We start from the raw sequence: 27,091 nt of genomic DNA, 5'->3' as shown, positions 1-27,091 counted from the left end.
TTAAGTGATAATCAAGATACTTAGAATTCTAATTAAGTGATAACTCCATTTTAATTTAATAAACTATTCTCATTTAATAACTCTATTTTAATTTAATAAACTATTCTCATTTCATAACTCTATTTTCATTTAAAATATAAAATTTATGAAATATAAAATTTGTTCCTTCATAATATCTTAAGAGACTATTTTAATTAAAATAGTCTAACATGTTTATGTTATAAGTCTATTAAGAATATATTAAATTTATAAATAGATAAAATAGTTTATGTTTCCGTTATTTTTTCCTTTTGATTTAATATTAGTTAAGGAAATATATTAAATTCAGAGGATTAAAATTAAAATAGTTTAATCTAATTTTTTAAATTAAAATAGAGTTATTAAATGAGAATAGTTTATTACATTAAAATAGAGTTATTAAATTAAACTATTTTAATTTTATAAATTTAATATATTCCCTTAACTAATATTAAATCAAAAGGAAAAAATAATGGAAACATAAATTATTTTATCTATAAACATAAACTATTAAATTTAATAAATTAAAATAGAGTTATTAAATAAAAAAGTGAGTTAAAAGGGAATAAAAAGAAAATAATAAATAAAGAGGGCTTAGAAGGCAATTAGCCATATTTCAATTTTAGTGCGCAACAGAATTAACTTTTAAAATTTAAAATGGTAAGTTTTCATGTCAGGTCCTTGAAACTACCCTTAACTAACATTTTCGTCCTTTGGCACCATTGGTGCCGCCAATGTGATTGGCCTGATCAGGCTGTATCAGGTTTTTTTTTTTGTTTTTTTGGTATATTTTGGTAAATAAAAAAGTGATAATATTTTGATTATTTTTTATTTTTTTATAATAATTTTGTAAAAAAACCCTCTGGTATGCTTTATTAAATTAAAGTGAAATGAAATAAAAGAAATAGTCTGCCCAAACGGATAAAAAACAAAATGAAAACCAGAAAGCTAAAACCAGCAAAAGTCATAAAACCAGGAACCACGAAACCGACAATTCCTCTGCATACTAGATCACCTCTTCGAATTCTCACCAGAAAGACCCAACTCGAAGCGGTTTCAAAATGTGCTGCTTCCAATAGTGAAAGAAGGGTCAAGTAGGGTCGCGCACCTCTGCCTCCACCGTTGCCCAACATATTTAAAACGGCATGTGAGGTATCTGCTTTCAAATTTTAATGATGTGGGACCGTCGAACCAACAATCCCAAAGATTATGTTGTATATAAAACATTAAAATATTCTAGAGAATCACGTGCGGATTTCAAATTGAAGGTAGATACTAGATAGTAGCAGAAATAATTGGGGTGTGTTAAGGGGGTTCGGACTTTGGAGCTGGATCACGTGACGCTGCAGGGACTTTCATTGCAGCAAATTAAGATATTCTAAATTAATTAGACATTATTTAGTTTGAAAAAAATAAATTTAAAGTGTATAATTCAATATCACATGATAATTTTAATTAATTTTTATTTAAAAATAATAAATATTGTTATGGGAGTGCGCTACTTTTTTATATCAATTCCATATAACCACGCAAATATTTAAAAGCCAAAATTTTATTTAATTTATATAATAAATATATTTCAGACATAACTTTTTCCACCAAATGAACATATCATAATATAGTTTTAGTAAAATTACTTACCGACAGGAAGTCATGATATTGGTTAAATAAATTCTAAATTATAAAAAACCTAACTACTTATCACTCTAACCCTAAACCCAATAGTTATTAGTATAATCTTTTATTTTAAAGATATATTTATCTTTCACATAGTTAAAATATAATGTTGGTGGAGATAAAATTTTAAATTTTTAGAACCAAAATAAAAATTGTGTTAAAAATCTAAAATAAGTTTTAAAATTTTAAAATAAGCCAAAATACATATTTTTTTTATCTCAGTGAAGAATATTTCAGCCCAATTTAAGAACTTGAAGCCCAAATAAGTAGAGCCCATGCTAAAGAAGATTTCAGCCCAATTGAAGGACTTGAAGCTCAAAGGAGTGGATCCCATGCCAACAATAATTTCACTTCACTTTGTTATTACTTTTTTCGTTAACAAAAATGTTAATACTTTTACCTGTTTTTTTTAACTACAAAAACCACTTATTTCATTTATTTTCAAAATTTTTAATTATAACTAAAAGAATCTAATAATTGAATTTGGACTTAATTACTTGTAATTAATATGACATGTTTAATTAATCAATTGCTTGCTCCAATTCTCTAAAGAATATTTTCCTCTACCTAAGTATATTTGAGAATTAACGACGTAATTATTAATTATTACACACTTTTTTTTTAGAAATTTTGTCCACTTTTATAGTTTTACCAATGCTCGTAGCATGTTTATTTTTACAAATAATTTTAGGGATAATTTTAGTGTTATTAGTAATGCATGTAGTTGCATTCAACCATTTATATAAATAAATTAATAAAAATAAGTGTTTATCTGTTCCATTGATAGACACAAACTATTAGAAAAATGGGAAGAAAAAAAAAAGGCTAATAATGTAAAGCTCCATTCATAAAACAAAAGAATTAGTCACCTTAAAATCCAATGCAAGAGACAACTCTAATTTAGTTTAAACACAAACAGCCGAGCAGGGTATGCTTGCTCCAACCAATAACTCTGGCAAACAAACCAGGTGAATCGCAGCCTCCATCGTCAACACTTCTTTTCACCTTATCCATCGAAGGTTCACCATCAGTCAATGCTTTATAATCTAGATCATCATCTTCATCATCATCATCATCATCGAAAACAAAGGGAAGAGATTTCAAAATATTTCCACGTTTATCATGAAAATAATGTACGGGATATTTTGGAATCTCCCATAACTCGTTCTGAATTAGTCTTGCATCAACTACATCACGGCATGCAATATAATCCATCTTAAAAAATCAAAAACAAGTACAATGAATAATGAAGGAAAATAAAATATTAAATTCAAAGTTTTCAATTAATTTGAATCGAAGCCAGGTGATAAGAATGTTTTATAGATACCAGTATTTGTCACCCGCTTAAACAGGGTCTCTTAATTTTAATTATTTATTAGTAATTTAATTTAATTAATCAATATGTTTTAAAACTTTATGTCAGTTGTTATATTAATGCTATAATTGGTATGTTATATTTTGTTAATTATGAAATTTATCTTCTTTATAATTATTTAGAATTACAAACGAAATTTAAATTAATCCAAAGCTTCTTTCACTTTTACTGGTTAAGAATGCATTTGGTACTTGCACTTTTATAAAATGTTTAATATCGTATATATGTATTTTTGAAATGTCTCTGTGATACATGAAATATAAATTGTGTATTATTTAGTATTTATATTTTCGTAAAATGTTCAATATGATACTTATATTTTGAAAATGTTCAATGTAGTGCATAAACTATCTAGAGTTAGCTAAAATTCCCATAATTAATAATCTCTCTACCAAAGTATGGCCTATAATGCCAATAATCCCTCGAAATGTGTTAATTGCTTTCACCCTATAGTATTTGGATATAATTACCCAAAAATACGTCTTTAAATTTAATACCGATGGATCTTCTTTAAGAAATTATGATAGAATGGATGTTGGGGCTCTCATAAGAAACCATTTTAGGGATTAAATTATAGAGCTTGAAAGACAAACTAAATTTAGCTACGGCGTACTCATCTAGAAATAGAAGTGAATGCTACTACCATTAAACATTTTGTATCTATTGATACAAATAACTAATAGGTTAAATTCTATCATTCGTCCCAATAGTTTATAAAATTTGTGGATTTAGTCTTTATACTTTAATTTGGTCATTTTAATCCATGTGCTTTTTACATTGTAAACATTCAGTCCTCACCAAACAATTATTGTTAAATTCATTCAGTTAAGTTTTACTATTTCCAAAACACGGTGAGGTAAACATATTAATTATATATGTGTAATGTTATTTTTAGGTTGTTATTTCCGCATATTATTCACTAAAAATTCAGATAATGGATTAATGACGGTCCTTTTTGTGTCAAGTTTGAAATTTCAAAATTCGAAAAGTATATGGACTTAGAATGATCCAATTAGAGAACATGGAATAAATCTACAACTATAAGCATAGTGCATGCCTAGTAATTAAATTAATCAAACAAATTTAGCTACTACTAATGGATCCATATTAAAATTTCAAAATATGAAAAATAAAGGGAATGAGATTGATGAAATTAAAGTACAAAGATCAAATTCATAACTTTCTGAAAGTATAGGGACTAACATCAGAATTTATCCTAACTAATAAACCCAAAATCGGATTCATGTTTTATATTATTTTATCACAGGCATTCGCGTGTCATATGTATATATGGACCAAACGTGTGGCGTATGTTGTAGTTTTATAGTAACGTGAATAGAATGCTGCTCCTATGTTATGCATGTTTCGCGAAAATGGCTTGACAACTGAATTTAAAGGTGCTAATTTAGTCAAACATTTCTCCTCAAAGGAAAATTACAGCTTGGGGCATTTAAGTTTATTGATTAGAATTTTATTTTCGACCATCAAATTAATTTGTTTGGCTAAATTTCATCCAGAGTCAAGATTGCAATATTATTGACATTTTTGTCCCAAATGTAATTAATATGTTAGAATAAAGTCTAATGTTTCATAGGAAATTAGCAAAATATTTCTTCTAAACATAGTAATTAGTATTGCTTTTTTTCTGTATAATCCGAGTTCGTGGGGAAAAAATAGTTTTTTACTCTCATGCAAATACTAAAATAGATTAAACTTATTACAATATGTCATCACCACCTCAGGTCGCAGGAGGGAAGCACTAGGCAGGCAGCTCTTGGTTAAATGGGTAAATTTCTCTTTAACCCCTCTGCATAATTAAAAGATTTTATTCAAGCCTTTTTAGCATTTGATTAAATAGACAAGTTGTAATGTTAGTGTTTTGAAAATTACTAATTTAATTTAAACATTTCAATACAATATATTTAACTTTAACCTTCCTTAAATTTTATGATCTTATCTCCATAATTTTAAACAATAATTTTAATTTTATTACTATCATTTCGATGCTTGCAAAGTCACAACTTTGATCCGATGTAACACTTAATTTTTTTTTGGAACAATGTGATTGGAGTTAATAAAATTAAAATAATCCCAGAACAAGAAATAAACCCGAAAGGTGTTGAAAAATCATAACAAAACTGAAAAAGAAAAACAAAACAAAAAGGAAACCTAAACCCTATCCAGTCAAAGAAATGAACTACCTACAAGACCTGGAGAGAAAGGTTGAAGAGTTGATAACTTGCAGTGAGTTAATGGAGCTTGAGACAAGAACAAAAAGACAACCTCGGGATGGTGTCGAGCGAACATCGGACAACTAGAGCGGTAACGAAAACATCGCCAACTGAAAGAGAAAATACATGAATAAAAGGAAAGCTTCTGACATTGGTGAAGCAGAGTTGGAGATTGAATGTGTTGCATCAAAGGATAATGTTGTTGTAATCCAATTTAAGGTTGTACGTAAATAAAGGGAAAGAAACCAAGATTGCAATTTTCTTCCAAAAATCTTAGAGCAGCATAAAGTAAAAAATAAAAATCCAAAAATCTTAAAGCATATTTAAAGACGTTGGAATGAATATCTAAATTTGTGTTTTCTATCGTTTCAAACTTAATTTATTATTATTTAGAATTAATTATAATAATTAATAAAAAATTTCATACGTGAAATAGTAGTTTCATTAGTCGGTGCCTCGGTGGCACTACTATAACTTGGAGGTCAAATTACTTTCCTAGTAGGACAAAGACTCCATCTTATTTATTTATATCTTTTCAAGAAAGTGAGAATGAGAGGTAAAGTGTTTAGATTGAGGAGAGAATTTTTTATTTCTTTTCTTTTTTACAAATTTCTCATTAAACAAGGGTTTCAGCAAACCCTTCATTGTTCGGTGCTTGGCTGTTTCATCCATGGAAGACGACAAATCCTTTGTTTTGAATTCCATGGATGTGGACGGCACCAATAGAGCCAAAGAAAAAAATCCAGATTCTGAAGATGGTAATATTTCATTAGAGTTGTCTCTTTCGTCTGCATCAACAATGTCAACTGACATGGAAAAACAAGAAATTAATTACGAGAAATTAGAACCTACGATGATAGACTTTTTCAAAGATTCTCAGTTGGAATCGAGGTATACTAATGCCGAACTATCGTTACGATCTTTTTGTTCTATCGATAATATGTCCATTAGAATTACTCCAATTGAGAAAGAAAAACTTCCAGTGCAAGATATAAGGAAATCAGATGTACGTAATATGATGTGCATGGAAGATAGTAGAAGTGCTTTTTCTTCGGAATTGATGGAAGGTTGCAGCAGTGATAATGTTCCGTTAGAGTTATCTCTTTCGCTTTCGTTTGGAGTTGGTGAATGTAGCTATCACCATAACTTGAACAGCTTGAATAAGACGATCAATGGAGAGCTTCCTTTGACATTGTTCAACAAGAGACAAACGATTGAGAATCCAGAATTTCCAACCGGCAGAAACAAGAGAAATAGAGTCGAGATTGAAATTGAACGAAGGCATCATGCCCCTGATGATCCATGGTGCATCAAGAAGCAGCTTTACAACAGTGATCTCGGAAACTTGTCAAGGTTGATATTGCCATCAGAGTTAGTGGAGTCTCATGTTTTGCCGCATTGGAATGCCGATCAATTAGCCCAAATTCAACAAGGATTACCGGTATTCGTTTGGGATTGTGATACCAATACCCAACATTACATGAAGTTCAAGCGCTGGGGCAAGGGGGCCAATGTGCTAATCAAAAATTGGACTACAGATTTTGTGAAGAGAAGGAATCTGAAATTGGGTGATGAAATTGGTCTTTATTGGGACATCCATAACTCAAGATTCAACTTTTCTGTTCTAAACAGAGCTCCCTCTGAGTAACTTTTTTTTTGGTTTATCTTTGTAATTGGGTGATGAAATTGGTCTTTATTGAGGTCTTTATAGTAGAAATTGTTATTTGACAAATAAATATTGTAGGAGTCTAAAATGTATTTTGTTATTTTATAGTAGAAATTGGTTTTTAAATTTTAGATTTCTCTTGAATTTTTATTATCGAATTTGATTCTATCGTGATAATTTCTCTTAACAATGAAAAGTGTAAATAAAAAAATAATTTCAAGAACAATTTATATTTGATGTATACGGTTTTAATGTTTCATGGTACGTTGGTGAATCCAACCTTTTTATGATCGAAATCAGCTTAAAGATGATAAAATCTCTGTTTGAAGGATCTCAACTAAATAAGTTAATCCCAGAATTAACATGGTGCTACTCTTTTTAAGAAACCCAGAAGAGAGATTCAGAACATATCAAAGAATTCAGCAGCAATAATATGTATATATATGTGCACTGTTGGAATAGTAGATATCCTAGAATACGCACAAAGGGTACAAGCCCTATATTACAAGGTTAGAATCCGGGGACAAAATCCAGCTGGTCGATCGATAACTCGTCCCTATTAGTCTTTTAGTTGGATCTAATCTAAGGTTAGAATTAGAACTAAAATATGTTTCAACTACAATGTTGAAGTAAATTCAGAGTTGCTCACTCTGTGAGTCGTCGGTTTTCAATCTCTTAGCAGAAGTGATGAATTCCGAGATCACCTGTATGTCATTCAGCGGTGGCTGTATCGAAGAAAGGATGTTAGATTCAGACAAAGAGGGCTTAAATGTGGCGTGTTTATATGTATTTGTGATCAAAGATAGAACATACCTGTGATACAAAATGCTGCTGCACAGTGTTAAGCATTAATTCCCTTGGTGAATAAGCATTGATGTTTCCCTGCAAACCAAAATCGAATCCCATGTATTAGATAAATGTAACTTTTTCAATCGAGGACAATTCATCGCAGTTAGACTTCGTAGTGCCTACAAGTTTGAAATGCCTGCAATATCTTCTCAAGGAGTCATTGTCGAGTCTTGCCAAATTTACCTTCAGAATCAAGAAACACATGATCAAATTACACAGATTTCTATTTTCCAAGGGCACCAGATTTAAGAGCAAGGTGTGATACGAGAAAGGTTTAGATGCACACATCAAAGTTTGATACTAACCAATTGGGGTGCACGAATAATGGATTGAACATCTCTGTAACCACTACGATTAGTTGCTTTCATGGATGCAGATGGAACCCATGGTTTCAGATGTCGAACTCTCGGTTTTGCAGGCCTTTGGAACTCAATGCTACTAGCTGTTCAAAGTGAAACAAAAGGGGAGGGGGGTCCGATCACAACGTTAAAATGTACATGAAAATCTTTTAGTTAAAAATTATCTTCTGGTATGAAACCATGGTCATTCTCACCAATGTCCGAGCCACTGCTTGAGTTATCGAAATCATGATCATCATCTACTTCGTTCCCCGTAGGGTGTTCCAGCACACTCAATGCATTCCTTTGCAACTTAACTTCAACCCCATTCTTCAAAACCTTGAAAACAACAAGCACCAGTGTCATTCAACATGAATCTTCGACTAAAAGGGTTCAACAATAAAGAGATGAAAAGAAAAGCTAATCAAAAGTTAAAAGGCACAATACAAATAGAACAAACTGTTTAACAGTCAATTTACAAACAGGAAAAAGTAACGCTCTCCTTAGGAAAACAAAATTTGATATCCATATGAATCATGAACGCGTTCTATCGAATCTAACATCGGTCCAACCATCGGATTTTAACCTTTTTTAGGGTCCAACTATTCAATCTTCGAAAAACCTTTGAGTTTAAAGCAAGTAAAATCAACTATTTACATAACCAAAGTGAGCCATGAACGATTAAGTACAATAAGATGAGTTTGCTGGCTAAACCCAATAAAACTCTAAACCTAGACCTAAAAATCCATGGCTTTATTTAGTTTCCATATGAGAAAATCTTACCTTAATAATTTCAACAATAATAGGTAGTGATTATAAACAAACAAACAATCAATCAATCAATCAAATATGCAAGATCAAGTATATAACATTACACATTTAAATCAATTATAATTGTTAAAGGAGAATACCAGCCAATGCCAACCACCGAGGCCGACCGCCTTCTTGACGACGCCTTGCAAACCGACCAATACAGACTTTGTTCTATTGTTCCCGGTGACAATAACTTTGGTGTGTCTTGGAAGAACCGAAAGCTCTTCGTCGCCGACGATTTCATCCCGGAACGGCGACAGAATCCGAGAAGAACACAGCTCATGCTGCAACATTTTCATCCCCTAAGTTCAATTGTCAAAACTGAGCTACCTTAGTCCTCCCTGAATCCAAATTCCCAGAATCTGCAAAGAAAAGTTGACTTTGATAATCAACAACTCATCACATTTATTTGGGATTTTGTAGTTGAATTGAAGATTCTGAGCTTTAGTTTATGACCCTGTAAAAAAGAAGACGAATCTTAAGGAAAGTACAAAGAGAATCCCAGGTATTATTATAAAGAGTAATTAATATGAAAGCGAGGGGAGTGAGAGAGAGATTGGGTCACTAACACGAATAGCTTGAGGGATGAGTTGAATGCGAAGTTTTTTTGGCTATGGAGAATCCAATGACTGATTCACGGATTTGGATTGATTTCAATAAATGAAAAAGGAAGAAGACGATGCTAATTCATCATTAAACCTTTTTTTAAGTCATGCTTATATCACCTGAAACAAACAGAATTGAATCAAAAACTCTAATTATTAAGGACTTGAAAAGATCAAAGCTGACAAATGTTTAATCAACAACCCGTGAATAGAAAATGGAGCTTTTTAAAAGCTAAACTGTACCATATCAAAAAGCCAAGGAAGAAAATAAATCATGTTTGGTTGCTGAGAGAATTTAACAGTAAAAGGAAAGATAAGGAATCTCAAATAAAAGCTTAATAAAAAAGAAGGTGTTTACAGGGAAGAAAACCCATTTAACTATATAAGGTATGCATGAGGAATTTAGCTCTAAAACAAGAAATCAATAATGGCTATACACTGATACTAGGAAAAAAAATCCCATTGGTTTTAAAGAATAAGACAGAGAGAGATAAAACAGCTGCATTTTCCAGGAAACTAGTTGAGAGATAAAGTTGAAAAAGGTCAAAATTTTGGCATTAAAAGAGCAGTCTTTGTCACTTTAAGTTTCTGCTCAAATTCAATACCCAAAAAAAAAAGAGGCTAAAACCCAACGGGAATAAAGAAGCTTTTTTGGAATTACAAAACATTTCATCGTGTTAGAAAAGAATCTTGTATTGAAAACAAGGGAATAAACCCAGGAAAAGAAAATCTGGTGTACCTGCAGAGCACGAGAAAAAAAAATGCGACACGATTCTAAGAAGAAAAAGGAAACAGAGTACGAGGAAAGAGGAGGGGGTTCAGGTTAAGCAATAAGGAACTCGGGTTTTGTAATGGATGTGAATTTTGAAATGAATGTTATTTTATGCATACTAAAAGTAGGTAAGATGAAAAAGAAAGGGGCTAAGCGATATTAACAGGGAGAAACTGGGAATGCAGTTGAAATCAATTTCATCAAAAATGGTAAGTCATATGGCTCTTCTTTAGCAAAATTCAAGCAATGGAACTACGTTTGTTATACCCCCATACTTGGACATGTGACAGTACAAAAAGTTACACGAGAACTATACTTCAGCCGTTACAATTTGGGAGGTCACTAGAAACTTCATTTCCTCACTCAATCACTTAATCAGGCCAGATGTAGCTACTCAAATAAGTTTCCCATAATTAAGCTATCACTCATTTTTTTAAATATTTGGCTTTTCCTTAAAAATGTGATTTTTTTTATTTTCAATTTTCGCACGTGTTTCAGTAAAAGAATAATACAACACCTTTCATCATAAACACAGACATCTGTTCCACATATCCTATGGTTTGATTGTGAATCCGCTAAGTTAACAAAACCCGATACAAAACTTCACCCATAAATAATAACCTCTCAAACGGTGAAAAATGAATTGACTCTCCAACACACTTACCTACACTTAACTAAATTACTCCTGCCAATCACCTCCACCATCTCCACTCTTTCTTTACTCTCGACTCTCTACCTAAACAATTGAACTAACATTTGTCAGCATCACCACACATTAACAACATTACTTTTTATATAATTATTTGTTTTAAAATGTAATATTATTATTCTACATAAATTTAAATGTAATAATTAAAATTTCTTTATATGACCTTATCCCACTATGTTCTGAGTTTTTTACTCCCATAAAATGCTTTGGCAACGGTCATAGAAAGGAGTAGCATGTGGCAATAGGCAGAGTAGGGACAGTCGCTCCTTTCGTTTTCTTCATAAAACCGGTGATACCCGGTTCTTTTTCAATTTTAAGCTGGGCGGGTTAGCGGCTAAGGAGCTGAGCGGAGCCGGATATATATATGTGTAATAATTGGGTTTCTTTTATGGTTCGTCGTATTATATGGGGGGTGGGGGGGACCATTGTTATCTAGTTTGGGCTGATAATATCTTGTGGGTCCCCGTGATTTCTTGTTTGTTGAGAAAATAGTTTTGCATGCTACCAAATACGCTCGTACAACACCTATTTAATCATATTAAACTATTTATTTTATTACTACTTCATGAATAAATTTTAAAATAAAAACATTGGTACCATCTAATATATAAAAATTCAGGTATAATATGTAAAAAAATTATTTGAACATTTAAATAATTTATAAATATAATTGTTTTTTAAATTTTGATTTACTAGTGAAAAGTAAAACAATATATATATATATATATATATATATTCTCACTTCCATTTAATATATTTAACTATGTCTTGATATAACCAATTGAGTCTTAACTCGATTAGTATTGGTATTACTATCAAAGTAAGAAGACGTGAATTTGAGTGCAATGATTGTAAAGAGATTATGAGTAGTTCCAGACATTATATTAAAAATATAAATAGCGATGAATTAAATGTTAAGTTTAGTTGAGTGACGTGGGATTGATTAATGATTAATAAAGTTTTGAAGTTTGTTTGAAGTGTGAGTTAGGCAAGAGAAATAATATGTTTAGAGGGCAGGGATATCCTGGTGTGAGATCCACTCTGAATCTTACATGTTAAATCAAAACCCACCTTGTTCTTTTAAAGAGTTTAATGTTGCTTTTATATATATACCGGTGTGGAAATCCCAAGCTTCGCATCAGGGAACAAAAATTGGTCTAAAATTATTATGCAATTATTTTATTATCCTTAAATTTAAGATTTAGTACCTACTTCCTATATATACTTTATTTAAAGTCCATTTATTTTGTACTGTTTAAATTGAAATACCAAAACATAATTTTTCTAAAAATATCGTTCTTACTTATCATATTCAGATAGAGTGTCTTTTCATTAGCATGGTATTTTTTTTCAAAAAAATTATATCAATATTTTTATCCAAATAAGGAATTATATTATAAAAATATATAAAAATCATTTATTGGTTCCTATTTTTGAAATTAAAACCTTGATATCAAAAGGAACACGTTGCATCTAACCAACCATTGGATAATGAGAATAATCGCATGAATATTTCATGTTGACACGCTAATATTCACAATCTTTGGATAATGAAAATTTGATTTTATAGTGTTTAACGCACCAAATTATTTTATGGCATACAATACTTTGCAAACAAATTTTCAACTTTTCAAGGCCCAAACTACTATACCGTTCTTAAAACTTAGAGATAAAAAAATTAAAAATCAAAATAATAAATTATCATTAAAAAGGAGAGGATTCTGCAATTGTTGTTTTATTTGTGGAGGGTCGAGAATATTTCATTTAACATGAAAATGACTTCAACAATTTGACAACTAATCTCATTATTCAACTTGTTCTGATCTCACGTGTTCATTATGATTTTAGGGGTTTAATTTCCAAAATGATGAACTAATAAATGATTTTTTTTTATAATTTTTATATATTTTGTATAGTTTACTAGAATTTGTTTAGAATTTTTTTTATAAGCTTTTATTATGTTTAATAATGTTTACAACTTTGTATAATTTTATTCTTATTTATAATTTATTAGAAATAATTATATATTTATAAGTTTTTATGAATTTTTATAATGCCTTACAAACTCCATAAAATTATTTATAAGTTTATATTATTTTTAATATTTCGTATTTTTATGAATACATTTTTATATTTTTATTAGAAAATGAAATATTATATTAGCTATTGTCGCAAGTAGTCTGGTCTATCAATTAACGTGATTAATGATAAAAACAGTTTTAAAAAAGCTTAAATGAATTTTTTATTAATCATTAGGACTTGATTGAATGCAAATTAAGATGAGGGACCTAATTGATTTTTGTTTTTTGGTAAGGGTTTATGAAGTAAATTTGATATAAAAATTAAATTCAAATTGTTATCACTGTAGAGGAATTAGAATTGATTTTTGTTTTCTGTTATATAAAAATTCTAAAATTAATTTTAAAAACAAAATATTCAAAATTAAAAGTTATTATTAAAAAAAATCGAACTCTTGGCTGTAGGGTGAATAAACTTAGTTAAATGTTTGAGTAACGACTAATAATTCGATCTCTAGACCTATTAGGTATGAGTTCATCGGATCTACCTCAACAAACGTCTTATCTGGAGGGCTGTTTACAAGATGTCCGACAGTTATTTTCAACGGCTCAGATCGTACCACATTATCTCTGACATTGTAGTCTCCCATTGCCCGCCTGTGTAACTTAGGCTTAGATACACTGAAGAAATGGAAAAAGGCCAAGCCGATGACCAGTTGCTCCGGCAAACGTGGGTACCGTCGATGTACACGTGTCATAGATCCAGCTGTCCGATATTATCCTACTATTACATTTACTCTATAATAAGATGAAGAAAAAATTAATAAAAAAAAAACAATTTTCTTTTTCAACAAGAATGAAATTGAATAAAGTTGAAATTTGATTTGAAGTCCGGTCAGCTGGAGCGCACTCTAAATCCCCGCTTCCGGATTTTAGGATTTGAAGTGTGGGCCCCTTTCCCCTAACCCCACATGTTCCCTCTCTTTCTTTTTGTATTTCCTACTATTTTTTATTTATCTAATATTATTTATATTTGGTAAAAATGCTCTCCAGTCCCTCTTAATTTCAAAATTTATCAAATTGGTCTCTACAAAAATATCAAAGCAATTTAATCTCTTTCAAATTTGAAAGTGAGCAACTAAGGACAGTTAATCACGATATTAATATCTTTAGTCAATTGCATATAATTTTGATTAGTATAACAACAAGCTTAGCCCTTAGCGTTTACATATTTTGTCAAATTGGTCTCGATTCTAAAAAATTAATAAATTTAGCCTCAACATTTACACATTTACACAAATGTTGCAGGCTAAATTAGTTAAGTCGATATCACATTGATAGAATATCTAAACTTTGAGAGCTAAAATTGTTATTATACCAATTAAAATTACGTACAATCGATGGAAAACATTAATGTTGAGACTAATTGTCCTTAATTACTCACTTTCAAAATTGAAAAGATTAAATTACTTTTAATTAAAAAAAGAGAGACTAATTTTCTCAATATCGAAATTAAGAAAAACAAGAGAGATCTTTTACCTTTATATCCATAGTAAAAGATACTTCCGACTCGAATCATTTAAATAAAAAAGCAATTACACTCTTAATATTATATATGTATTTTATATTTATTTTATTCATTTATTATTAATTACACAATAATATAATTAAATTGTACATTAAAGTGTTATAAAATACAAGATAAATTTATTATTTATTAATATTACGTATAAAATAAAATAGTACTACAATCACAAATAAAAAATTGAGAACTAATTTAATCTAAATAAAATAATAGGGATTTAATTGAATAAAAATATAAAGTTCAAAAACTAAATTTATTACTAAATCTTATATAAAGTTCGAAATTATTTCGTATAGTTATCGATGGTTAGCAAAGCGAATCAGGTCCCCCTAACAAATCAGGCTCAACTACATAAAAACTTAACAATCTTGGATAAGAAAACGGGCCGGTTTTTAGCCCTTAAATACATATCTTAGCCCAAACTACAAACCCAAGTTACGGTTTAAAGTTTTTAGGTTGAAGTGCTCATTGGTCCGGTCTGACTGGAGGCTGATAATCTTTGTTCCCTCTGCCGGTCCGAAAGTTTATATCAATATTCAAAACATTATTAGAAATTGAAAAACATTACATAAAATGTAATTCAGATTGGTCTAAAGTTATAAAAAAAAATCACTAATACCATTATCGACTTTCATATAGTAAACACAAATAATCATAACTTTTCAACATGAAAATAAATGAGTGTATTTATTTTTAATATATGTACAGTTGAATCAAAATCAAATTTCTTTTCTGTACAAATAAATTAAATCAAAGTTCATACATCATATTTAATAATATCAAATAAAATTATTTAATAATAAATTTGAAATTAATATTTTAAACATTACCCTGCATAATCATATTAAATCACAATTAATTTAAACTCAGGGTTAGTTGGGATGAGCGGTGTGTTTACCTATGGTTAGTGTAAAAACAGCGGTGATAGTGAGATTAGATACTGTAACGATACTGTAATGTAAGACAAAAAATAAGCTAAACACGGTACCACACCCAATCGCCCATCTAAATCAAATCTCAATATTACGAGTAAAAGCATGAAAAGGAAACCCATTAGCCTACAAAACTATGATGTTATCATGTGGTCTTACTGGTTAAACAGTATACAACTTTTCAAAGAAAGGTTTCCTTTCATAAAGGATGTTTTTCTTTTTCTTCCTAAAGATTAACTTGGAAATAATCTAAGGATTGGTATATATATGTTAAGAAGGAACGCATAAACAAATAAATTAAATCCCATGTTGAAAGGTACACGTTTCAGGTTCATATAGCAAGTTGTGATGGTTCAACTGAACTGCCATTATGGGGGGGGGGGGGGGATGAAACTGGGAGTTGTCACAATCGGGAATTTGGTAAAAGACCCTTCAAACAAACACCGCTTTCGAGTCTTTTGCATTTACTGTGATTCAAATTTTAAATGAGTTAAATATTTAAGTTTAAATCCACTTGTTTTGGGGTTCATAGCAAGTTGTGTTAGTGACACTCAAATAGGCCGCAGTAAAGCTTTTAATAAGGGGATCTGGAAGTTGGTAAAAGACCCCACAAAATAGGGGCAAAAAGGAGAAGTTCAAATTCTGTTATTAATCCCGGTGCTAAGTGTAAGTTATTGATTAAGTCGATTTTAGTCTTTATAATTTTTAGGTTTTAAAATTTTACTTTTGACCTAAACGGTAATCATTAAATTATGTAAAATCATTTGTGTCACATCATTTTTGCAAATGAACTTAAAAATTATTATTTAAGTAGTCATGACTGATAGATTAAATTCACAACTTACACATAATACAAGACTAATGGTAGAAATTGTTTCGTTGAATTTTACTACTACAGCTAGAACTAAGATTAAAATATAAAAATTAAATCCATAATTTAAATATAAAACAAGGGTTAATAGCAAAAATGGAGCTGAGAATCGTGGATTCTTGTTTGCTGCAAATCGTTACTATAAAAATCCCCAAGCTTGACATGGACAAAGAAGTAGCTGGGGTACTCTAGGATTTGACTACTTTTGTAGGGACATTCCCCTTGTCTCTTTAGATCATTAGATGATAGATTACTTAATTTTATATAACTATTGGACCTATTTGCCGTATTGGCTATACAATGACGACAAAAGCCAACCTCTGTTCTAGCAAAAGAAAGATCAAAAGTTTCTTCATCATCAAGTCAAAGAATTCATGAACCATCTCATATAAGAATCACTGATTTTCTTTCTTTTAAATAATCTTTATATAGGAATTGTTGTTTATGAGTGAAAGAAAAATTATGTAGTAAATATATTTATTAAAATGATATTCTTTTATTTGATACACAGGTTGATTTTCATTTTATATCAATTTTTAATTTTAATTTTAAAATAATAATTGATAATTTTAAGTTATGGAGATTTTTTATTTTTGTATAATAATTTTAAAATATTTCTTTAATTCTTTTAATTATTAAAATTGTATGTAATGTATTATTAATTTATTAAACTCTTTTAGAATTATGTTTTGGGAAGAAAAGTTATAAAAATTATTTTTAGCAGGATATTTAAAATATTTATTAAAGGTGATGATATAAAATAAAAGATGTTTTTACATTTATTTCAATTAATCCTTTTAACTTTATTTTCTTTTTTTCTTTTTTTTTATGAAACATAATTAAGCCATCATTCCAACTCTACTGTATAGAAGCAGTTTATTAGGCTCGGGAATTGCCACAACGTTATTAGGCTCGATAATAAAATGAGAATTTATTAAAGCTATTATAGAGTTTATCGAATCTGAAAGAGAGACCTTGGTATTTTTAACAGTCTTAAAACGCTTGCCATGATTCTTAATGGTTTTATTAAGAACTCGACCTTTTCTAATAACAGTGACTTTCCCAACTATCCCACGTAATTTTGAAGTATTTGTGTGTTGAACCCTAACATTTGAAATATACCGAATGTAGATACTAGATAAAATTTCGGGAATATACAAAAACATTAACTGCTATGTATGTTATTTAGATTCGAGATAAATCATAACATTAACTGCTATGTATGTTATTTAGATTCGAGATAAATCATACTTGTGTGTTAAAAATAAATGTTAAATAGGGAGGGAGGCCTTATATAACATCAGCCAGCAAAAAAAATGTAGTTCAAAATAAAGGGAGCACAAAGCAAAGTAGTACACACTGAGTCCGATTCTATGCGGAGAATAAAACAGGGAATAAAAATCATAGGGAAAAAAGAGAGATGAATTAATGAAACAATTCTCCTTTGCAGTGAAGACATCAAGAAACAGGAACCAGACTTAAAATACTAATATGCAGTAAAGTATGACTGAAAGGCGCAAATCATTCACAAGTCGTTGGAAATAATCTGTAATTATGAGGTTTAATCTCCTTTATTTATAATATATGCAATCAATTTAGTAGTGTTAAAAGAGATGGTGACAATCATATCCCATTCGTGTGCATTAATTATGATGATATTCTATTTGTGTGAAAATGATATATTTATTTATATTTTATATTATTTATATATAAACTATATTATGTTTTTTTATAAAATAATTTTCTAAATTTATAAAGAATTAATTTTATGATTAAAATCAAAATTCAACTTGTTGGAGCTGGAACTTTGGATGTGAGTGGCAAAAAAGGAGTTGTATCTTGGACGGACAGGACAGGAAGCATGTCTAAGGAGGGATAACTTAAAATCACTTGATTTTTTTCTTTTCTCAGTATTATCCAAAAAGGAGACTATTTTATGCATCTGACCCAAAAAAATTAATATTTATAAAAATGATTCTAGTTAAATAGTAAAATTAGGTTATGAGAACTGGATGGCTGGCACCACTATTTTTTCTATCAAAAAAAATTATTTTTGGGGTTTTAGACACTAGATGGTCGAAACTCATTTTTTTTTCAAAATGTTCTTTTTTGAGTGCTGACACACTGATGGTCGGCACCCTTTATCTGATTAAAAAATTATTTTTTGGGGGTGTGTGGTGTCGGCCAACAAATGGCCAAAGTCACCCAACAAAAGGGATGAGGATATTGCAACATTAATCCCTCCTTGTTTTCCCATCTTTTTTATTTCCCAAGTTTAATTATATATTATATATTTTAAAATAATATTGAACTACTTATCATGTTTTTTAATTATTATTGCATCACTCACAATATTATTAAATTTAAAATTAATTTAAATTTAATATGTACAATTAAATTAGATTTTTTTATAAAATTAGAACATGCTTTAATGATTTTCATATTTTGTAATAATTCAAATAAACATTGCTAAATTTAATCTATAGATGTTATTTTTACAAGTTATTTTTATATTTTAAACGTTTCTAAATTTAAAATTTTAAAGTCTATTTAAAATTAATTTTTTAGATACTATTTAAATGTTTCTAAATTTATAAATATATTACACTTTATTTTTAAAATAAAAGAAACAATATTTTAGCAATGTTTATTTGAATTATTATAAAAGATGAAAATCATTAAAGTAGGTTCTAATTTTATAAAAAATTAATTTAATTGTGTATATTAAATTTAAATTAATTTTAAAATTTAATAATAATGCAGTGATGCAATAATAATTAAAAATATGATAAGTAGCTCAATATTATTTTAGTATAATTGAAACTCTAATCTAAAGTATATTTAAAAGGGCTATTATATCCCAGTTTAGATATGTTAATGAAGAACAAAGGTGAATCCTAAAACGGAAAATTACACTTTGCCCTCTTAAAATTATAAAAGTTCTATTTAATCTTTTAAAATTATAAAAGATTGACTATAAAAAATTAAATTTTCATTCACCTCTTAAAAATTGTTCGGCTTAGCCCTAATGAAAAAGTAATTAAATATCTCATTGTTTACATAGATCGATCCTAACAAAATATGTATTACATATACGGCCTTTTCTTATAAAAAATGAAATTATTTTCAATAAATATCCCAAACATATCAATTTATATGATATAGAAGTGAGCTTTTAAGAATAACTTTTCCAACAATGAGTTGGTCAAAAGTGAGCCTTGGAATCTTCTTATTTTAGTGTTTTGTTTGATATATATATATATATATTTTTTTGTTATCGTGAGTTGTATTAGCATTTACATTGGAATAAGACTCAAAATTTCCATAAAATTATGATAATAATAAACTTGAGATGATGATGTTGTTAGCTGAAAATTGAGATTTAATCCCAATCTGTAGTTCGTGTTTGTTAAGAAATTTAAAATGTTTGTTTGTGTTTGTTTATTTAAAAGCGAGCCTTGGAATCTTCTTGTTTTAGTGTCTTGTTTGATCTTTTTTTCCCTTTAATTTAATTTCTCCTCGTTATCGTGAGTTGTACTGGAGTTTACATTGGAATAAGACTCAAAATTTCCATAAAATTATGATAATAATAAACTTGAGATGATGATGTTGTTAGTTGAAAATTGGGATTTAATCCCAAACTGTCTCAATTATTAAAATTTTATATTTAAATAGATTTAATTCTATAAGTATAATTCAAATATTATAACATGTTCCATTTATTTTTAAAAAATTAACTCTTTACTAATTTATTACACCCTTAAAAATATACTAGTAAAGTTTTTAAATTTCACCCCACTATGGTATACAATTGGTTTAAGCAGGTTTTTAACTTTTATATGGTGAATTTTAACAATATTTATTGTAAGTATTTATGTAAGTTATTTCTTCTGGAAGAGTATCTCGATATTCACAGGCGTTGAGTTTAATGAGATGTCAAATTACAATATCAATTTGTGCCATGCATGTTAGGAGGTCGTATTGTGAAGTACATGCAGAGTATCTCAACACCTATGTGTGTCGAGTTTAGGATTGTAAATGAATCGAGCATGAACAAACAAACCTTTGTTCATGTTTGTTTGTTTACTTTTAAGTTTGTCCACATGCAGTTCGTGTTGTTAAGAATTTCAAAATGTTTGTTTGTGTTTGTTTATTCAAAATTATATGTGTTTTCGTTCGCTTAAGTTAAACAAAGTGAAAATTAAACGAACATGTTCCCGAGCAATGTTCATAACTAACTAACAAACAATAAATATATGCATATATATATATATATATTATGTTTTAGATATAAAATAGTAAAATGTAAATATTAATAATTATATTATAAATAAACAAACTACAAGCACACAAATCACAATAATTTTATTGATATACACTAAAGAAAAAAACAATCTTTAAATGAGTTATTAAACGAACTTGTTCATGAACATAAATAAATTGAACAATTTTTATTTGTTTCGGTTCGTTTAATAAACAAGTCTCAAAATCTTATGTATATTCGTTTATTTAACTTAACAAACGAACAAAAATCAAATTGCTCATGAACTTGTTCATTTATATCTCAAGTTGAGTTCAAAATCAGGAAGTTTGACCAACATATTTATTTGGCGGTATTTAACATAGTGGAAGAAAACTTCCATGACAGTCAACTTAAATTTTGATTATTTCAATTAGATAATAATTAAATCAATTATTTAAACAGTCTGAAATGTGAGAGAACTCGACACATATGAAAGTTTGAGTTAAATCTTTAGTCCTAATCCTAATTTACGAGAGTGAACTCAACATTAAATAAAATGGAAAGAAGTTACTTTTTTCTAATCATGACAATGATTCTTAAACCTTAACCTTACCTTTTCCAAGCTTTTAAGCTGAGAAAATTACTGCTACCATCCTTTATCACTGGGTGAAGAATAATAGGAATTCTTTTTCCCCTCAAAGTTAAATCATATGAAATAGATATGATAAAAAAGGGTAAGCTTTCCCATTCATGGAATCATATGCCATTTGCGCGCTCTCCTTTGGGGCAGTTTGTATTGTTGTAATTAAAGCCATCATTGAGGCCTTCGATTTGACAACACTAAAGCATGGGTTTAGAAACATAAACCAATCCCCTCTACCTTTCCAAACTTGTTTGACTGTTACTTGATTGGAAGATGCATCGGGATTTTATTTTCTATTTTAGTATCTTATTTGTCTTTACTTTTCGGGACTTTTTATTTTTATATATAATTTGACTAAACCTCAAATCAATTTCATTTATCAATTTTAATTTAATAGCTTGGATTAATTTTTAAAGGGTAAACTACAAAAAAATAGTCACTTTTGTTTGCTTCAGGTTACATTTTAGTCACTTATGTTATTATTTTGTTACGAAGTGATCACTCTTCCGTTAAGTTCCGTTATCTCCCTAACGGTAATCCTACGTGGCAGTCCAACTAGATTTTAAGTGTCAACTTGGATTTCCTAATGGGATGAGAATAGATTTTTAATTAAATAAATTTAATTAATTAAAAATTTTAAACCCTAAATCTTAGTTAAAAAACAGTTCATCTCTCCCATTTTTTTAGTTTTCTTTTTCAATTGACTAATAAAGCTATTATCATCAGAATTTTTTATTCACCTACAAAAATAAAAGAGGATTCAATTGAGGGTTCAAGTATGTCTTCTTCATTGACAAGTTTATGTTCTAAGACTTAAAATCAAGTGGTTGTCGACAAATTTATGTAATAAGATGAACTGCAATGACTGCAGCATGTGAAAACCAAGCCAAAACCTGAAGAAGCAAAGGGTTGCCATTACACCATCTGGAGACTTTCCGAAGGAAAGTCCAGAGGCAATGGAACAGATCACCATGTGCATCAAGGTGAGTCCATAAACTCGTTTTCAGCCTAATTTATCACCGAGCCAACCAAAGAAAAGCATTCACTAAAGTTCCAAAAAGGCCACACCATTAACAAAGCGATTTGCAATACGAGGAGGCAAAGTTCAGGCTTTTTAGAAAGTGAATCGAAGTAGTAAATACGACCGAGCAATTTTGTGATAAGAGAGATGCTAAAAAGGTCATAAGCGTCAGTGAAGAAACCCATTCCAGCAATCACAATTGCTGTGAAATGGTACCATGCATTGTGTCTTTGCTGCATCCAATGCATTAAGAACTCCAAGCTGGTTTGCCATTTCTATCTTTTTTTACCTGACCAGATCAAGTAGGAAATTAACAAAACATAGGAATTCTGGGTTTTCTCTGAATAAACAATCCCATGTCAAATAAAAATGGAAAAAGCCCCAAGTTGAACAAAAGCTGGTTCAGCCATTAAAACAAACTGTTTTGGCTTTTCATTCTAAGATGTTGACTAGAACATCATTTTTTCACATGTTGCAGTCATTGCAGTTCATCTTATTACATAAATTTGTTGACAACCACTTGATTTTAAGTCTTAGAACATAAATTTGTCAGTGAAAAAATACATACATGGACCCTCCATTGAATCCTCTTTTGTTTTTGTAGGTAAATAAAAAATTCTGATGATAATGACTTTCTTAGTTAACTGAAAAAGAAAACTAAAATAAAGGAAAAAATGAACGGTTTTTTAACTAATATTTAGAGTTTAAAATTTTTAATTAATTAAATTTATTTAATTAAAAATCTATTCTCATCCTATTAGGAAATCCAAGTTGGCACTTAAAATCTAATTGGACTGTCACGTAGGATTACCGTTAGGGAGATAACGAAACTTAACGGAAGAGTGATCACTTCGTAACAAAATAATAACATAAGTGACTAAAACGTAACATTTCAAACATAAGTGACTAAAATGTAACTTGAGGCAAATAAAAGTGACTATTTTTGTAGTTTACCCCTTTTTAAAAGATTATAAATCTGATAAAAATACTCTTATCACGCTGATTGAGCCTTAACTTGATTGACATGGATATTGTTATTAATGTAAGAGGACGTGGGTTCGAGTGTACTAAAGCATATTATCCTCCTATTAATGGGTTGGGGAGGGGCTATGGGTAGTTTTAGACCTTGAATTCACAATTAGAAATCTAAAATAGATAATAAATAGGTTTAATGATATTTTTTAGCCTTTGAACTTTTTTAAAAAAAATCAATTATATATATTTTAAGTTGGTATCTAAATTTTTATAGTAAGTGATACCTAAATTATACCAGTTACCCAAGATAGTATATAAACTATATGCTTTTCACAAGTAATACCATAAACTATGCTCTTTTCTTAAGTTGGTACTTCAATTTTTTTGTTACAAGTGATACTTAAAAGTAAACTTTGCTACCCAAAGTGATACCTAAGTTATATTTCGTCATCCAAATTACCTCAGTATTTAAAAAAAATTCTTAACCAATCATTTTGTGACACATGATAATTTTTAATTAAAAAACCTAAAAAAGTTTTAAATATTATTTCTTGAAGCTTTTTTTTTAAACTAAAATATATTCATCTCTTTTGTTCTTCATACCTGAGAACTCTGGTGACGGAACATTCAAGAACCCGTCTAAACACTCATCCAAACTTAATTTTTAACTACAAAATTCAGATTCAACGAGCTTCTTTTCCATTTTTAAATCATGATTTTGATTCTTTCCTCACCCAATTCAAAAGCTATTTGTTATTTTTATTAAAAATAACTTTCTCCATTCATTTCTACATACTTTGTATAAAATAATTTATATTGGGTGAACTTCTATAATAAAAAGAAATCAAATAAAAAATTGAAAATTTTTAATTTAATTAAATTTGATCTTTTATAATTTAATCCTATTATTTTAATTTAAAAGTGTCACATGTCACGAAATGATTGGGCAAGAGATTTTTCAGTAGTTAGTGCAAATTGAGTAACGAAATATATTTTAGGTACTGTTTTGGATAACGGAGTATAGTTTAGGTACCGCTTGTGACAAAAAAAAATATTTAAGTGACCAAAAAAAATTAGGTACCAACTTGGGAAAAATGATATAATTTAGATATCATTTTAAATAACAGAGTATAATTTAGATACTTATTGTGATAAAAAAAACACTACCTACTTAAAAATATATGTAAATTAGTAGTATTTATAATTTAAGCCCACCCCTACTATTCATTGTTAGGTACATTGTGGTGGGTAAATTTGATTAATAATCATGTTATACTTACTACTTCAGCATTTAAACTCTGATATATTCTTTTGTGTGTGTGTGTGTTGTTCAGTGTTTCATTTCCATTTTTACAAATGGCTTTGCAGTTGCTATTGTTTGTCTTGAAATTTTAGTTTGAAATTATTAATTATTTGCAGGTTAGTCCATATAAAAAAATTACCTAAATATTTGGGTAAATTACCATATCAAACTTCAAAAATTTCACACCTAAACATTTACTGTATGCCCTATTGACTCCTCTCTCACCAATCTTCTCATACTAAAGTAAGTTTCACTTTAATCTTGTTGTGTCATCTTTTTGTCACTACTTAGTGATAGTTGTTTGTAACTTTTTTATAATTACAAATAAAAGAAATTGACTAATAATTTGATAATTACAATTAAAAGGGAGGAAAAAGATGGCAGATATATGAAAACGAAATGTTTTCACATTGCATATTATTCTTGTCATTCATTGGCTGAAGTAGGTCAAATATTTTGTGATGAGCGAAACAGGTAAAAGAAGGCACAGAGGGGAAGGAAGATGCCAATTATTTGTTTATTTTTTTCTTACCCTAAACATTTAGACCAAATGTCTCAATTTAATAATATTTTTTACACATAGTCCTTCTAAAACCTACTCATTAGAGTTTAGAACATATTCCAATGGGGGATTTCCCTTTGTGGTAATCAATAATCACTAGCAATTAATTTTTATATTAATTAAGCAAGAAAAGGTTTGCAAGTTGCCAAATAGGTTATGCTGATTTTGGTTCTAATTTGGTAATTCATTTTTTTTTAAAGTTTACAGCAATAGTAAAATCAAAGTAAAATCTGGAATTAGTAGAATCGAACTATTATTACGACAAAATATATTAAAAACCGGAAAAATTTAGATTAAATTAACTAAAATCCACACATGGTAAAACTTTGAAACTCACGCATAGAAATTAGAATTATACATGATGAATTTCGAATCTAAATACTGAAAGCTCAAAACTTCCGTCTTTGTCGATAAACCAAGATTAAATTTTATTTACATTTTCAATACATATCGCATATGCATTAAGATTTCATTAATTGAAATTGATTTTATATAATTTTAATTAGCATCGAATAGTTATAGTAAAAATTAAAATTATAAATCTAATATTGGTATTTTATTTTGCAAATGTAAAAGTAATTATAAGCTATAGCTACGATTTTTTTTATAAAATATATTTTAAACTTTGAATATTTTAAAATATAAGAATATTTTTACAATATATTTTTAAAAGTAGTGTTATGAATTATGATATGTGAGTTTAGCATTTTAATTTATTTATCTTATAACTTTAAATATAAGATAGCATAAAATATTTTAATAAAAGTTTAATATAATATTTGGTATTTAGTTTTTTTTGTTTAATTTAGTACCTAAACTTGACACTTTTTCTTAAGGTGGTACTTAAATTTTTGGGGTTCAATTTGGCACCTGAACTTGATTATTTTTCCTAATTTGGTATCTAATCTTGTTTTTGTTCGATTTGGTACTTGTCAAATGTTTTATAAACTACTCCAATGTACTAACAATGTTATTTTTATGAAGTAATAAAATAATCAATGTATGACCGACATGTGACAGGTGATATGATTTTTTATATGTTCAATTATTTTTATTTTAATTAATTAATTAATTATTTTATTAATTGAAAATAACGAATGTTTTTAATTTGAGGTTTTAAAAAAATCTTTTCTTTTCTTATTTAATATTAATTCATTAAGCATAGCTCAATACCTATTCTTTTAACATGAATTTCCTTTAATGCTGGTAATATTTTGTAGTATAACAAAAAAGAAATCGTTAGTGTTTTGTGTAATTTGTATAACATTTAATAAATTTAGGTACTAAAATTAAACCTAAAAAAGGTTAGGTATCAAATTAGAAAAAATGTCAAGTTCAGTACTAAATTGGGTCTAAAAAAAGTTTAGGTACCAAATAAAGAAAAAAATGTTAAGTTCAAATACCGAATTGGGTCAAAAAAATGTTTAGATACCAAATTAGAAAAAAAGTGTCAATTTTAAATATCAAATATTATATTAGGCCTTTAATAACCAAATTATCTTGTACATGGTAAAAGCTAGGGGCAATTTACCAATAAAAGCCCTTTTTTAAAAAAATTACCGAAATGGGCCATTTTTTAATTATTTACCGGAATGGTCTTTTTTCCGGGAAATCGCGTCCACGTCAGCGCGATGTCAGGGTAAGCGCTCTCAAGGACGCGATTTCCTTCCACGTCAGCATCTCGCGCTGACGTGGACGCGATTTCGGCCCGCGCATGAATAGTACCCAACGGTCAAAAAAATAAAATACCGGGCCCATTTCGATAAATTTTAAAAATATAGGGCTTTTTTGGTATTTTGAAAAATAAATTTTGAATCTTTTGTACTTGTATTTATTTTTTTAATCAATTAACTCTTCAATATTACATCAATAGCAACAAGTACAA

At 28.9% G+C, this 27,091-nt stretch overlaps 2 protein-coding genes across 4 annotated transcripts; one reads left to right on the top strand and one right to left on the bottom strand.

The window, feature by feature from the left end:
• Positions 1-5,971: 5,971 nt before the first annotated feature.
• Positions 5,972-6,949, top strand: LOC105797970 (putative B3 domain-containing protein At1g78640). Its single transcript, XM_012627832.2, has one exon. The coding sequence runs from the start codon at positions 5,972-5,974 to the stop codon at positions 6,947-6,949; it is 978 nt and encodes a 325-aa protein (XP_012483286.1).
• A 426-nt stretch (positions 6,950-7,375) lies between these two features.
• On the bottom strand, positions 7,376-10,481 carry LOC105800234 (uncharacterized). 3 transcript variants are annotated; one of them, XM_012631230.2, is made up of 8 exons: positions 10,312-10,481; positions 9,537-9,692; positions 9,066-9,424; positions 8,370-8,493; positions 8,122-8,258; positions 7,940-7,999; positions 7,781-7,849; positions 7,376-7,692 (listed from the first exon to the last, which is right to left on the bottom strand). In XM_012631230.2, exons 3-8 carry the CDS (start codon positions 9,264-9,266, stop codon positions 7,603-7,605), a joined length of 681 nt encoding a protein of 226 aa, XP_012486684.1. In that variant the 5' UTR covers positions 9,267-9,424; positions 9,537-9,692; positions 10,312-10,481; the 3' UTR covers positions 7,376-7,602. The 3 variants fall into 3 exon arrangements, with proteins under 3 accessions (XP_012486684.1, XP_012486683.1, XP_012486686.1); XM_012631229.2 differs by lacking the exon at positions 10,312-10,481 and adding an exon at positions 9,816-10,204; XM_012631232.2 differs by lacking the exon at positions 10,312-10,481 and adding an exon at positions 9,816-10,204 and having other exon boundaries at positions 9,066-9,329.
• Positions 10,482-27,091: the final 16,610 nt, after the last annotated feature.

The sequence above is a fragment of the Gossypium raimondii genome, chromosome 9, assembly GCF_025698545.1.
Source record: "Gossypium raimondii isolate GPD5lz chromosome 9, ASM2569854v1, whole genome shotgun sequence".
In the NCBI taxonomy this organism is placed as follows: domain Eukaryota; kingdom Viridiplantae; phylum Streptophyta; class Magnoliopsida; order Malvales; family Malvaceae; genus Gossypium; species Gossypium raimondii.
Note: the sequence above shows the minus strand (reverse complement) of the source record. Positions and strands in the feature narration are given on the sequence as shown.